The sequence below is a fragment of the Aedes albopictus genome, chromosome 1, assembly GCF_035046485.1.
Source record: "Aedes albopictus strain Foshan chromosome 1, AalbF5, whole genome shotgun sequence".
Lineage (NCBI taxonomy): Eukaryota > Metazoa > Arthropoda > Insecta > Diptera > Culicidae > Aedes > Aedes albopictus.
The window spans coordinates 234,116,878-234,132,161 of NC_085136.1; the positions used below are offsets into that span (position 1 = coordinate 234,116,878).

At 41.3% G+C, this 15,284-nt stretch overlaps 3 protein-coding genes and 5 non-coding genes across 8 annotated transcripts in view; 5 read left to right on the top strand and 3 right to left on the bottom strand.

Moving 5' to 3' along the window:
• LOC109399852 (probable insulin-like peptide 7) overlaps window positions 1-7,444 on the top strand; it is a 17,252-nt gene extending 9,808 nt beyond the window's left edge. The window contains exon 2 of the mRNA XM_019672341.3: window positions 7,119-7,444. Within this exon, the coding sequence (XP_019527886.3) occupies window positions 7,119-7,309 (191 nt within the window). The 3' untranslated portion in view covers window positions 7,310-7,444. The remainder of the gene's footprint in view (window positions 1-7,118) is intronic.
• Window positions 289-360, top strand: Trnaq-cug (transfer RNA glutamine (anticodon CUG)). The gene has a single exon. It is a non-coding gene; the product is annotated as a tRNA-Gln (tRNA).
• Window positions 4,670-4,741, top strand: Trnaq-cug (transfer RNA glutamine (anticodon CUG)). The gene has a single exon. It is a non-coding gene; the product is annotated as a tRNA-Gln (tRNA).
• Trnaq-cug (transfer RNA glutamine (anticodon CUG)) lies at window positions 6,039-6,110 on the top strand. The gene has a single exon. It is a non-coding gene; the product is annotated as a tRNA-Gln (tRNA).
• Trnaq-cug (transfer RNA glutamine (anticodon CUG)) lies at window positions 6,590-6,661 on the top strand. The gene has a single exon. It is a non-coding gene; the product is annotated as a tRNA-Gln (tRNA).
• Trnaq-uug (transfer RNA glutamine (anticodon UUG)) lies at window positions 6,804-6,875 on the bottom strand. The gene has a single exon. It is a non-coding gene; the product is annotated as a tRNA-Gln (tRNA).
• LOC109399851 (probable dolichyl pyrophosphate Glc1Man9GlcNAc2 alpha-1,3-glucosyltransferase) lies at window positions 7,439-9,259 on the bottom strand. The gene is made up of 3 exons (XM_029873889.2): window positions 9,099-9,259; window positions 8,375-9,014; window positions 7,439-8,316 (listed from the first exon to the last, which is right to left on the bottom strand). Exons 1-3 carry the CDS (start codon window positions 9,155-9,157, stop codon window positions 7,504-7,506), a joined length of 1,512 nt encoding a protein of 503 aa, XP_029729749.2. The 5' UTR covers window positions 9,158-9,259; the 3' UTR covers window positions 7,439-7,503.
• Window positions 9,260-9,394: 135 nt separating this feature from the next.
• The window catches only part of LOC109425300 (matrix metalloproteinase-2), a 28,162-nt gene continuing 22,272 nt past the window's right edge, over window positions 9,395-15,284 (bottom strand). The window contains exons 4-9 of the mRNA XM_062846430.1: window positions 11,338-11,499; window positions 10,992-11,278; window positions 10,424-10,933; window positions 9,836-9,949; window positions 9,626-9,775; window positions 9,395-9,565 (exon numbers count right to left, since the gene is read on the bottom strand). Coding sequence (XP_062702414.1) covers window positions 9,447-9,565; window positions 9,626-9,775; window positions 9,836-9,949; window positions 10,424-10,933; window positions 10,992-11,278; window positions 11,338-11,499 — 1,342 coding nt within the window. The 3' untranslated portion in view covers window positions 9,395-9,446. The remainder of the gene's footprint in view (window positions 9,566-9,625; window positions 9,776-9,835; window positions 9,950-10,423; window positions 10,934-10,991; window positions 11,279-11,337; window positions 11,500-15,284) is intronic.

The following is a 15,284-nucleotide window of genomic DNA, read 5'->3' on the forward strand; positions in this document are numbered from 1 at the left end:
AACCTCCCATGACGAAGAGAAAAAAAAACCTACCGATAGTACCCAATGTCACTCTATATTTCGTTCTTTTTGCAATATTCGAAGATCCAATGCATAATGAGATTTCTTTTTTCGGATAAAGCTATGCCATATATTCTAACCCTCCAAAGATGTTAGGTTTTTCGCACACCGACGGTTTAGTGCACGTTCAGCGTGCATGTTTAGGTCATATTGACCCCAACATCCTACTAGGGTTAAGCATTTTTTTTCTTCGATTAATGTGTGATCTACACAATTGGTGTCTACAGTGGTTCCATGGTGTAACGGTTAGCACTCAGGACCCTGAATCCTGCGATCCGAGTTCAAATCTCGGTGGAACCTGACAGCAAGAAAATATTTTTGAAATGAATAAATTTGATTTGATGATTCCGCGTTTTTTCATAACGGACACCACGAAACCCTAACCTTTTGTCCTTAAGGGCATTCTTCCTTACACCAACAAAGCTAGCCATGAAACTGTTTGACACTTCTCAGGTCATTTTGACAGACCACGCACATGCACGAAAAAGACGGATCATATATTCTACTTTATCGATCTTGTTGCCGTTCTTTTCATGCTCATGTTACAACTGTCAAAATGACATGAGAATTGTCAGTCATTCGAGGTTAGGCTCGTTTCACAAAACTTGATCAAATAATTCCACTTACCTACCTTTAATTTATCATCGCTACGTTGTTAATAAAAAGTTTCACACACAAGCAAGATAAAGACAAAAAATATCTCCTACTTTATCGACATTGTTGACGTTTGCTTTTTGCTCTTGTTTCATCCCTTGTTACATCAACTGACCTGACAACTGTCAAACATTTTGGAGGTTAGGTTTTGTGATGTAATTCTTTATTACACCAGTGAACCTAGCCTCAAAACGACTGACAAATCTCAGGTCATTTTGACAGATGTAACATGAGCATGAAAAGGACGGCAACAAGATCGATAAAGTAGAATTGTGATCCGTCTTTTTCGTGCATGTGTGTGGTCTGTCAAAATGACCTGTGAATTGTCAAACATTTTGATGGCTAGCTTTGTTGATGTAATTAAGAATAAAGAATTGTCGGAGCGATAGAAAGTTAGAAAATGCACCTCACCTAAAGTGTTTTTTTTTCTCAAAATCTAAGCGAGATACCTAACTTCGGAAGTGATGCATTCCATTCCAGTCCATTCCAGTCTCGCAGATTTGGAGGAAAATGCATATTCGGTGAAAACTATTTTTTAGCGTTCTTCCGCACCGACAATATTTTATGCTTTGCCGAACTTGCTGTAGACCGTTTCTTGCTCATTAATTCTATAAAAATTCTCTGAGAATTGCCAAACATTTTGAGGTTAGTTTTATTGATGCAATGAAAAATTTATATATTGATACTACAGAGAAATTGACGTCACACATAGAAGTATTTACATAAAAAAAAACTTCGTCACAAAAGCTAAACCGACCAATGCTAATCATTCTGTGTTTGGCCGAGCCATCCCTACGTGGCGGAAGTGAGCAAACGTTAAACAGGAGTAATTACGACGACAGCGCAATACAACAATGGTCCACTGCACGAATTTATTCTGGCCTGCTTACTGTCACATGGAATTTGACGTCTGAGCGGTGTCGGCACCTTTCAAACGTCAAACGTTCTGTGAGAGTAAGCAGGCCAGCGAAAGTTCGTGCAGTGGACCATAGAAGCGGCCAGTCCTACTGTGCAGCGTCTTGTGATTGATATTGATTTCACAATAAAGCTATAGAACGGGGACATCTCGTATCAGCCGTTCAGCATAGTATTCTTCATTACACCAACAAAGCTAGCCATGAAAATGTTTGACACTTCTCAGGTCATTTTGACAGACTACACACATGCACGAAAAAGACGGATCATACAATCTACTTCATCGATCTTGATGCCGTCCTTTTCATGCTCATATTACATCTGTCAAAATGACCTGAGAGTTGTTAGTCATTTTAGGTTAGGTTCTAGGTTAGATTCGTTGGTGTAATAAAGAATGCAGTAGGAATGTGAAGTAAATACGTTGGGAGTGACTGCACTAAGAAAGATAACGTCACTCCGTTGATGTTCTTTTTCCTGGGATGGGGCATAGGAATTTGACCCTTATATCCAGGCTCGAAAGCCCACACGAAAAAAAAAACGATTACCCAAAATACAAACGCAAGAATAAGTAAACCGCTTGACATTTTTACCCAGCAGTGGGTTTTTTTCTCGGTCTCTCCTTCGCAATGTTTTCGGTGTCTCCTTCGCATATATTTAGGGGCCTGTCCATAAACTACGTAGACTCTGAGAGGGGGGGCGGTCTGGCCAAAGTCTACGGTCCTTACAATTTTCGAAAATTTGGTATGGACGAAAGTCTACGAGGGGGGAGGGGGGGTCTGAAATTGCCAAAATTGAGTCTACGTAGTTAATGGACAGCGCCTAGTTTGAATCAACCTTTCTGAAGATCAACCATCAAATGCTCAAACCAAGAATATATGTCATTAGTTGAACAATCTCGGCTGCTGTCTACTCAGTCACAAAGAAGTTGATAAATTTGTTCATCACGGCGGCTGCACTTCTAAGAGACGACTTGAATTGTATCGAATTCTTTCGACATCTGTGGGTATGCATAAAACTAAAAAACATAATTTGAACGAGGCTCAGTGTATGCTTAAACCAACCATCCGATATAGTTAGTTCAACCATAGACAGACAGACGTAACACTTCGAACATTTTTGGATTCCAATCATAGTCACGGAAACATATTCGCCCAATACTAAAATGACTGAAATTGGCCGACCATGAACTAGGTGGCGGGAGTGAGCAAACGCCAAAATCGAACAAAAACTATGCGAGCGCCACGTATGGACAGTTGGCAAACTATCAAATTTTTAAATAATCTGTAAAATCAGTGTACGATGGAAATTATTAGAGTGTTACGTCTGTTCGTCTGTGGTTCAACCCTCAAATTGAGGGTCAGTTCAAACATAAACATGCTTGAATCCACCATGAGAATAATTGAGCTGTCAAACCATCAACCAAAATGTAAGCATAATATGGTTGAATGAACAATATTTCCTCATCAATCCATCAATTCTGGTTCATTCAAGCTTCCATTATTGTTCGACCTATGGCATTATGCGTGATATAATCTCAAAATAGGATTATATAAAAGTCAATGCACAGATATATTTGTTTAGAACGAAATATGATTGACATGGCTTTATATTTTTCTCCGTGAGTACCGTTTCAGCAATATCTGGCCTTTTTCCAGATGCGTGGGTTTTTTTTTCAGGGATTTCTCTCTGAATTTTTTGAAAGGCTTTTCCAAGGATTTCTCTCTAGGTTCTTTCTGAAATCCTGAAATCTATTTCATTTCAGTACTTCAAGTGGATTCTCACCGGTATTCTATCCATATCTCGGCTTCTTTAACGCTGTTGGGACAATTCCGTATTTAGAATCTGTACGAAAAACTGAACGAAAATCCAATTTTTCATGAATTTTAGTGACCGGGAACCAGTTTAAAAATCAATTTGCAGTTTGTATGGGAGTGATTTGTTGAATCACCACTTTCATACAAAATCTTAAAATTAATATTATTTTCAAAATGTTAGAACCCAATGACTTTCGAGATTCTTCTCTAGCGATTCTTACCGGGAATTTATCAGGGTTTCCTTTCGGTAATTTCTCCTAGGATTCCTCCCACATACCAACAAGAACAGCATTTTGATGACTTGGAATTTTTTTTTGAACTCATTCAATTTCTCTCTGAGATTTCACCAAGGTTTTATTTCAGTGAACCTAAACACGCGATTTTCTCATGTTCCCTAAATTCCTATAAGATTTCTTTCTTGATTAACTCCTCGGGCTTTATCGGATTTATTCAAACATTTTTTAATATATTTCAAATGAGAATTCATCGTGGATTCCCACGCGGATCTCCTCTGAAATTCCTCTACGGTCATCCCAGGATTTTTCCAGAGATTCGTTCAGAAAAATCCTTAGATAGTCCTGTCGGTGTTTCATCTTGGATACTATTCAGGATATCTTGAGATTTTTATTTAAAATTCTTTCCGGAAATTCAACACGGATTGTTTTCAGAACTCTTCCGAATTTCCTCCATTGTAAGGCCACAGAGAAACAGATGTCACACTCCGGCTGTTTCCCATCGATCACCTTTATTTCTCCAGAATATTATCTCGAGCGCTCTCAGCACTCGTTCAGGGGTTCCACATTGGATTCCATCCGGAATTTCTTCAGAGATTCTTTCCACACATATAATTTAGATTGCCTGGGATATCAGCACATTTTTAAACTTTCGCAGAAATCCGTACAGCCGGAAGCAAACAACCATATCGTCGAGATTTTACAAATTTTTACTGTTCTGATATTCGTGTTGCTGAGATTCAGCTAACAAACGTCACTTTTTGCTAAAATACGAGTTAAAGATTTTACTGAGGAAACGTCTGCGTATTTTTGCTGAGCACGCAAATCTGTTTTGAGTGTGATGAAACACACATGTTGATGAAACCTACGTTATTTTTATTTTGGGATTTATTGCTTTAGAAATTTCTCTAGTAATTCGTAGCAGGATTTTTTGGTAAAGAACAATAGTTTTGCGTAAAAATGCATCTGATCTATGGCGCTATTGTTTTCACCGGTTCCATGGTATAACGGTTAGCACTCAGGACTCTGAATCCTGCGATCCGAGTTCAAATCTCGGTGGAACCTGCGAGAAGAAAATATTTTTGAAATCGCTGCAGCCTATGACAACTTTGAAATCAATGCGACAACAACAGGCAATCAGATAGAGACAGCTTCGCGAAAAGTGCGAGACACGAATGTATACTTTAGGGTAGCTCAAGCTGGTATGGAAAAAACACGAGTCAACAAAAAACTGTTAAAGAGAATAGAAAAGGCCATCTCTCATTTAATTCGCCACGAAATTTGTTTGGGAGTGTTAAGGCTTCTTACGGCATCATCAGCATCGGTAGCCATGTTGGATATGCGGCTCGAAATTTCAAAGTGATGATTCTCTGAAACCAAAGCGAATATTTGTATGAAAATGTATCACTCTATTAGCTCACACGCAATGATTACGATGATACTTTTTCTGCTTTGTTGCTGCAGAATTGACAGTTTTTTATCACTTCAAAAACGCGAGGCAAACAATCATTGAAAAGCAAAAAGTCAATAATTCGTTTGAAAGCTTCGTGATGCATTATGACACCTTAATATGGGGAAACAATTTTGTTTTGCATTTTTCTTGTTAAAGGTCCTAGGGTACGTTCATAAACCAAACTTTAGACATCTCCGAATATTTTCCAGTCTTCGGCAAAGTTTTTCGGCATTGTAAGGTCTATTTAGAGGGTTACGGCATTGACCGCAAATAAATAAATTATGAACCACGCTAATAAACACAGTAGAAAGGATGTTTATGATGAATTATTTATTATTTATTTATTATCAATTGGTCGGTATTAAGTCAGACCGGACCATCTGTTTTTCAATGATTTCGAGAAAATGTCCTGCAAGCACTTGAAATTTCAAATCTCTGGCATTATTTTTAGAAATACTATTATTATTTTATGTAATGACACATCTGCATCAAAACAACTTCGAAAAGTTCAGGTTTAACGAATTCCTCAGCCTATCGTTACCTGCCCGAAAAATCGCGTAGTCCACTCTGACTGAACGCCGACCAATTATAATTGTTAATTTTGAATAATTGGTTATGAATTTGCCGTTAATTTTATATGCAAAATATAAACTGTAAGAAATTTGCAACGCAAATTATGACTAGCAACCAGGAATGGAATGCTGTAAGAAGCGCTGTTACATATATCAGGCAGTACTATGCATGATAAAGCTGAGAGTACCTTACCTTCCTTTTTCTATAAGATATTTGGTTGTTTTATCATTGGTTGTTTTATCATGTGTTTTATCATCGCGTGTACTAAGCGATGAATTATATGTATTTGGACTATTTTAGTTTAGTGCTTGTATAATATTGACACTGTTTTTCAGTGGTTCCATGGTGTAACGGTTAGCACTCAGGACTCTGAATCCTGCGATCCGAGTTCAAATCTCGGTGGAACCTGCGAGAAATAAAAATTTTAGGATTTACATCAGCAGAACACTATGACGCTTTCAAAATCAATACAAAAACAACGGATAGCTTTATTAAGAGACGCGAGGACTGCAACAACACCCACCACCACAACACATAATCGGAAAGGATGGTCATTATCGATTTATTCGCTAATTTTTGATTTTTCGTTGCAAATTTTTCATTATTTTTTGTGCATACCTAATAGCAGCAAAATATAAAATGTGATAAACATGTATAATGTTAACTAATATTCAATTTTACCTTGATGCTGGCAATTAGAAACTGTAGGAATTACTATTATTTCAGTCAACACTGTGAATAATAAACTGAGAAACCCTTATTTTCTTTTTCTATGCGATGATGATTGGTTATTTTATTACGTTAATTTATTTACTCCAACTTGAATGCACTCACCAATTTATTAGGGCTTGTTTTGTTTACTGTTCATAGTGATACTGCGTTTCATCGGTTCCATGGTGTAACGGTTAGCACTCAGGACTCTGAATCCTGCGATCCGAGTTCAAATCTCGGTGGAACCTGGCTGAACCCACTTTTTGATCCTTCCGATGTCGATTAAATCCTATTTGTTGAGTATGTTTCGATATTTACTTGATGATTAAATCATAGAGAATCCAATTACCGATCATAATCTCCAATCGCCCTCAGTAAAAAATTTCCTCGAGGTTCCACCGAGATTTGAACTCGGATCGCAGGATTCAAAGTCCTGAGTGCTAACCATTACACCATGGAACCGTGTTGCCAACGAGCAACTCGAAGGCCTTCTTTGATGCAAGCGATGCGTCATCTTGCCACCAGCGAGCAGATGTCGACGTCGACTGTGACGTTTGCGCCTGCCGCTAGACTACGGCGCGCATTTTGCATTTCGCTCGTTCATTGAGAAGCGCGAGCTCGAGCGCGCACGCGATTTCAACCGCCGCGTCGTGACGGGGATGAAAGTGAAAGTATTAAGTCTGTTTTTGTTTGGTCTATTTTCAGCACTACCCTTTCTGGCGCGGTGGACTATAAGTAAGGAGCAGGCGCAGAGCTTTCTGCGCACTCGTCGCACCGGGAAGCGCCGTTCGGGTGGTTCGATAACGGCCGAGTGCTGCACGCGCGTTGGCTGCACGTGGGAAGAGTACGCCGAGTACTGCCCGTCGAACAAGCGGATCAACCGCTATCGGAAGTAGACGCGATATGTTGGTTGGAGCGTAAGCAGATGAGGAAGTAAGCGGACTGGGGGCCTCGCACTTCATGCATAGTTGATAGCATAAGGGATGAGAAGGATACGGGTTTCGGATAGCGTCATTGAAGGTGTGTTGCGCAGATTATAAATATATTTATTAACTTACTACTACACTTTGGGAATGTCAAAACGGCGGATTTAAGACTTTTTCGGCTTCGAAAGTCCCTGCTTCGCGGGTTGTTGTGATGGTTGAGGATGTAGAAAGGGGGTTTGTGAAATGAAATGCTTCTGGTAGGTGAGCCAGAAGTAAGTAACACCAAGTGCACAGTAGACACTGGTTGCCATCAGTGGGATGAAGGGGAGAGTACGGTCCAGGTTCAGCCCCGGGTGGATGATGTTCTCGAATAAAGATAGAAATACGAATCCATAGAGGTAGAGGCGCTCCGGAATGGTGAGGAAGCGACCACCGTGAATGTTACGGAGTAGAAGGATGCTTAGTCCTGTGTAGACTAGATGGAGGGAGTGCTTGATTAGAAGGAGATCTGACTTGAACAATAGAGGAAATAGAGAGTAATGGCCGACAATTCCGAGGAATATAGTCCAACGGGCGTCAGTGCGATTGGTGATGGAAAGTATAGTAAGGGGGATAAGGACCATGAGGATGGCTTTTTCGTGGACATGCCAACCGAACATGAAGGAAGAACAGGCGCACAGCGTTATGGCACGTATGAAGTTCTGGCCCAGGTTTGCCTCGTTTCGAAGTGACCAGAGCTTGACTAGGGTGGGCAGCATGGCAACGCCACTCAATACAAACGTTACAGATGGAGCAATCGATGGAAGTACTTCATGGTTAAAAGTCTGGACAAGACCTCCCGTAGAAGAGGCCGTAGCTGCTTTTCTTCCCAACGCAAAGGAAAGAATCTTATCGGCAAAATTGTACAGTGCCCAGAAATTTGGCGCCCAATAGGCGTGAGTTAGTCCTCGTTTGAACGGGAATAGCCGGGAAAGCACCTGCAAACAAATTTAGCATTAATCACAATCCATCAAAGTCAGTACAACGTTCACCTACCTGCGGAATATGTTCGTAGAAGGGGCCAAACGAGAGCAAACAAACCGCTCCGACGATTGAACCCAGCTTGATTAGTTTAATTAAAGCACCCCCATTACGGAAGCAATAAAAGCGCAGCAAAAATACGACGTAAACCGGAGCAACATAAATGAAGATATGTTTGAGATTCAGTAGGATGGTGAAAAACAGCGCCGAGGTGAGATAGTTTCCGGTCAGGACGTAGCTTATGCTCAGCAGCAGCACTCCGAAAAGGAATCCATTGTACTGGAAGTGAATGTGATCCACCATTATGAGCCCAATGTTGGCCAGTAGTAGGCCCGATCCAATCGCAAATTGGTTGTTTGTCTTTGCCAGCTTGGTCATGCACCGCTTCACCCCAAACGCAAACACCACATCGGTCACTATCACCGAGAACCGCTGGAACATGACCGTGTTCATCGACGAGTAGTTGAGATTCGTGACGATTAGCATAGCCGGATCGAAGTAGGCCGCTACCTGCGACAGCGCCCACTCAAAGTAGGCGAAGAACGGCGGATAATCCAGGGTCCACTCACTCGTTGCCTCGTAGTACCACTTGGACAGCGGCCTACTGTGCGTTATGGCCAGCCAATTTCGGTGCACCTCGAAGTCAGTGGACCGGCTGGAGACGATTCATCATTTGTTAGTTCCATAGAGTAACGGTTAGCACTTGTGTGTTAGCAAAATTCATCAATGAAATACTTACTATGAGGGAATAAACATCATTTTGATCGCCGAAGCGAGAAGGAAAATGTGCCAAAACATTTTGGTTTTGGTCCGTGTCCGATGGTTTTCGGCAAATCGATTTTTTCGCTCGAGACGACCAACCAAACTGCCGACACAAACTTGTTTACATCAACACTTTCGACGCAAAGTGACAGCCGCTGGCAGTTGGCGGTGCGTTGGGCATCGGCGTACTGGGGATTTTGCCAAGCGAACATGGATGGGGGTAATTTCATGCAAGTTGAGTGCAAGTTTCATTGGAAAAGTTCTTTCAAATTGGCGGTTTTCGCTGGATGATATTTTGGATGATTTTATTGACAAAAATGGCAAACTAAGCAACGCGACATCCTAACCATACATTACTTGCCTTCCGTGGGTAGCCTCGTTCCGGACGAACCCGGTCGTTGTTGTACAACCAGTAATAATTCCCCTTGAAGAAATACGTCTTTCCTAGTTAATGATCATTTCTTAGTTACAATGGTTCTGACTTGGCTTTCGTGAAGAACTTACCACTGGAAACGGACGTGGCTGCATCCAGATTGGTTGGAATACCGTACCAACGATCCATAGACATTGGATAATCTTCGTCCAACGTTCCGGTAGTGTCGTTGAACCGCCAGAATTGATCACCGGCGAAAAGGTAAGTCTTTTGATTCTTCGCTAAATTGTTGAAAATACAAGCTTTTAATCAGGATACTAGAGATACTAAAAAAAGCTTACACCAAACCATGGCTGCATCAATCTTCTCTAGGGTGTTAGGTAACCCGAAATCTGTAATAGGCCGAGCCTCTGGATGCAGGAAGTAGAGTCCGTCGAAAATCCAGTAGTGTTTACCTGCATTAGAAAAATGGTTATAAACCTGGAGAGCTAAAAGCTTAAAGTCCTCTATTTACCAATGCTACTGTCTTAGTTGTACCATAGACTAATTTCAAGACCTCGATGTACCAAAGAAAACGATCAAATTTTCGGTGACCAGTCGGGTACCCAATAAATATTCATAATCGTGTATTTTTTTAATCGTGTAAATTGCCTTTTTGTGTAAATTTTATTTAGCGTGTTACTCTGATCTGACAGCTCTGACAGTAAGGGACTAAACATAAATTACGTAAAGTGAGTACCGAGGATTGTTCACAATCTGCGAGCTTGACTGCGGAAAAAATTGCGACCATGACGCCACTGGTTGTACTATCAAAGATCGTAACTATCTGGGATGGTGCTGACCAGCATAATTTCGTAGCTTTTGCTTAACTGTTGCTAAACAACTCTTCAAAAACCCACGAAGATTTGCCCGTTGCCTGAGAAACTCACCTGAAAACAGCACCACGGCGTTGTCAAACTCTCGCTCATAGACGGCATCGATACGCTGCACCTCCCTTGGGAACCCCCGAAACACCTGCCAGATCCGTACCGGGTAGCCCTCACGAATCCGGTACTTCTCCGTCAATCGCCACAGATAAGCCCCCTTGAAGATGAACACCTCTCCACGAAGTACTCCGACTGCGTCGAATCCTCCGGAGCAAACGTTAGGCATTTGAGTGAACTCCGGTAGGTCGGGTCGGGTAACTCCTTCGTACTGGTGCCTAGTCAGGTGGTCATCAACGGTGGTGTAGTCCCCTACGTAGGTTATGGGGATGTCGTACGGAGGCACGACAGTTGTCGGGAGGTCGGTTGGGTTTAGCGGCTCCGTTACAAAGTCTGGAAGTCGCGGTATAGGCTCAGGAGTCACTGCTGGCGTGGTAGGTTCGTCGTATTCTTCTTCGACGATGGTTTCTTCGGTGGCGTAGCCATAGGGTTCGTCGGTGATGTAAGGGTTTTGAACTGTAGAGTAAAATTGGGAAGAGTAATCTAGTCTTGTAGAAAAGGTTGATAAACTCACTGTATAGCTTGTACACAGCCAGGATGTCGTCATAGTCTAGCGTTCCTTGAGTGATTCCCTTGTAGTATGGGAACATGAGTGAGCTGTAGACCGGAGAATGTGCCAAACCCAGAGAGTGACCCAGTTCGTGGATTGCAACGGAGTAGAAATCGACGCCATCCGAGAGATGCGTAGGATTCTCCTTCCAGTTTTCGTCCTCGTCAAAGTGGATGTCACCACCGTAGGATTGCATCTCATATGGGTAGAAGGCATGGGCCAGGATGTTACCTGGACCATCGAAGGGGTAACTGTAAGGTGGAAAGCCATCAGAATCCTCATGAATCGGTAATTCCCAGTGGACTCGTACTTATCACCGTGGTGACCGCTGCCGAAGCCTACTATGATGTCCGCCGAGGGATCGTACACACGCACAAACTTCAAGTTGCTGTACTTGGCCCACTCGTTCAAGGCCCGCTGCATGAACTTGGCTACCGAGTCCTCGCCTACTTTGCTGCTCCAGTTGGCGATGCTTGTTTCGGGACAAGGTGTAGAAAGGTTATGTTCATATTAACGATGCATTAAAATTAGTCGAAATTGAGGCAACATTGTATGTTCCAAACCCATCCCCATGTTTCGCCAATTTGACTTCACGACTTTCTCCTTCCGCTTCAATGGACACCTTGTTTTTTTTTTCTCGCAGCCGGGTGCGCAGTCGTCCAGTCCCAAGGCATTGAGCACCGAAGGTGCAGCAAATTAATTGCACCTGTCGTCCGCTGCAAGTTGCGCCACTTTTGGTGGTGTTATTGGCGATATATTTTTGTGGCTCATTTCAGAGGGAGCGGCCTCCATTCTTCAACGCCAGTGTATACAAACGCGCTCCTTGGTAATTTCAATTATCTTCAGTGAAAGTCAGGGTATGTCTTGTTTTATTTGCGACCCAGGTCGGCGATTAAAAGCCCATTTTTCGGTGAGAGGCGCTTGGGTGAATATTACGTAAAAAATATGGATTTGTTATCATCTGCCAATTATATTCTGTTTAAATTTTGAATAGGCAACATGCCGTTTTTTTCACGGCTTTCATTCCATTTTTGGTCAAGATTAAGCTCAATCATTGAGTTCTATTTATTGCGTAAAGATGTATTGTACAGCAGCGCATAGTTCTGTAGAATAACTAGACCTCAACGACCAAACTCGCGATTGGCCAAAAATAAAATAAAAACCTACTGTTGTTTTCTACACTTCTACCAACAAACCTCTTTTAAATGTATCTGGAGTTTATCATTGGGGACTACGAAGGTTGATGAGCCGGGAAACACTCTTTCTTCCTACGGGGTTTCTTATGGGAGTATGAGTGAAAAAAAAGCAAAAAATCTTCCCTCCTTCACTTTCTCACAGAAAACCGCAAACAAAATCATCACCTTCGTAGTCCCCAATTGCAGGCATCCGACATTTTCGACGTCAGGACCCATCGTGGAGCGAACATCGACTGTGAACACTACACTGAAATAAATTTTGTTGTAGTTTCTACCGAAACCATGGTAAAATTAAGAACTGCACCAACAATTTCAAACCGATTGCAAAATTCTGTTAATTGTACTGAAACATTGTCAATATTGCCAAGCGTGCAGTACCATTGACTGACAATTCTTCATTACACCAACGCAGCTAGCCATGAAAATGTTTGACATTTCTCCGGTCATTTTGACAGACCACACACATGCACGAAAAAGACGGATCATGTATTCTACGCTATCGATCTTATTGCCATCCTATTCATGCTCATGTTGCATCTGTCAAAATGACCTGTGAATTGTCAGTCAGTTTGAGGTTAGGTTCGTTGGTGCAATAAAGAATATTCTTGATGCTCTATTTTGGCATTGTAATTTCGACCATGTCGACTTGAATGTTGTGCGTCATGGATGAATATGACCAAAAATACAACGTCAAAATAGAACCATCAATAATGTTTTCAGTCAACGGTACCGCACGCATGGCAATATTGACAATGTTTCAGTATAATTAACAGAATTTTGCATTCGGTTGAAAATCGATGGTGCAGTTCTTAATTTTACCATGGTTTCGGTAGGAACTACAACAAAATTTATTTCAGTGTATCTGGTGATGGTCAAACTGCGCTCTCTGCAAGGGCGTAACCAGCTTTTTGGTCGGGGGTGAGCACCCTTAGCAAATTTATACTTACTAGCTTCTGTAACTAATCGTAGCACGATGAAATTGAATATTTTGACATTACATTATGAAACCTAAATATTTAAACCTTCAGCAGTCACGCTGCTGTATGTTGTGCAATTGGGTTGATAAAACTCGCCTGTTCTACACAAATCATCGTGATGCATGATTTGTTCAGGAGTTCATAATATTTTTGTGTTAATATCTACAAAACTTTGCTAAGTGCCCATAACTGAACTCTTTTGGAATTACGAACTCTTTTTTGGACTAACAAAAAAAACCCAAAATTTTCTTCATAACTTCCTTCAACATTTTCTCCAGTAGAACATAAAACGGGAAAATGTCCAAAGATGTTTTTGAAAATGCCGCGCCGCCGCAAAGATGTTTTCATCGAATCCGGGAACACGTAAATTTTCCTAAAGAATGTCAATTGACGTATTCCCGGCAGAATCCTTGGAAGAATTTTTAAGGTATTCTCGTAAAAGCTTTGAAACAATCACTGGAGAAAATCTTCGAAGTATCCCTGTAAGAATTCCAGAAGGAAAACTATGGAGAAATTCTTGAAGAATAACTAGAGAAAATTTCTGGAATAATTCATGGAGGAATTCTTGGATCAATTTCGGGAGGAATTTCTGAAGGAATTTCAGGGATAATTACTGGCAGAATTCTTGAATGAACTTCTGGAGGATTTCCTGAAGCAACTCCTGAAGGAATGTCTGAAGGAATACTTGGAGGAATGCCTTAAGGAAAGCTGGGAAGAATGCTTGGAGGAGTTCCTGGAGGAATCTCTAGAAGAATTCTTGGCGGAAACTCTAGAGGAACTCCTTGAGGAATTTCTAGAAGAATTTCTGGAAGATTCTCTAGGAGAATCTCTGGAGAACTTTCTAAAGGAATTCCTGGAGGACTGCAGAATTTTCCGGAGTAATTTTTAGAGTGATTTCCGGGAAGAACCCCTGGAGGAGATTCTGAAGGAAGCTCTAAGGAATTTCTAGGAGGATCCCAGGAAGAATTCCTGAAAAAATCCTGTTTATCTAAAGAATTGAGGAAGTTTGCTCAAACAGCATCAAATTTGGCAAGGAATCACAATACCCACGCTTTTTGCAGAAACGAAGAATTGACCTTCTCACCATACTAAAATTCAGCTCATTACTACAAATCTAGTACTTCACCGAACGTGTCCCATTCATCGATGCATCCTTGTAGACGTATCTGTATACATTTCTGAAGTAATCGTAGGAGAATTTCCTGATGCATTTCTTGGAACAAGCCCAGAAACAATCACTTTCTGAACCCCGAACGACGGCCATGGAGCAATTCACGAAGGAGAAATTTCTAGAGAAGTCTTGAAGGTATGGAGAAATTCTTGAAGAAATTCTATCAGGAATTTCTGAAGGTGTCCCTGGAAGAATTCATAAATAAATCTCAGGTTTTTGCTCTTAGTATGATGTTTGTTTGAATGAAGTACTGGTGAAAATTCGTAAATTTTGTGCCATTTTACTCTATAGCAGCATATGGTTCTAGAAAGTTCTTCTCTTTCCGGAACAGATTATACGGCGTATCCGGAAAGTTTGGCATGTTATTTTTATATTCTTTTACACATAATTTAGCCATTCAACCAAGCTTGTTATTTTGTGAAGACAAGAAAAAGACAAGAAAGTGGTGCTCTTAGAGAAATACTTGACGAAATTTCTTGTGGTGTTCGAGAAAAAAGAAACAGTTTGATAATAATGGATAAAATTCTAAATAATTACATTAGTTTATTAGCTTACAGCTAATTTTCTAGAATTCTGAATTATTGATAATCTTGAATTAAAAAAATAAAAAAATAAGGCAACCAGAGGAGGGGGAAACCGCCCCCCCCCCTCTTTGCCCCCTCTGACTATGCCCATGGCTCTCTCTAACCAACAATATGCGATACCGATGACCGCCTCGGTACGTTTCTGGTGAGGGCAAGCTGCATAAGGCCCCTCTTGAAGACTGCTGGACTATAGTTAAAGCAGTCATCAACGACGCAGTCGAGAGCACCATCATGTCCGTGGAAAGAAGCCAATGGAACGAATGGTTCGACGAGGAGTGCAGAGCAATTTTGGAGAAAAATGCTGCGCGGGCGGTAATGCTGCAGCAAGG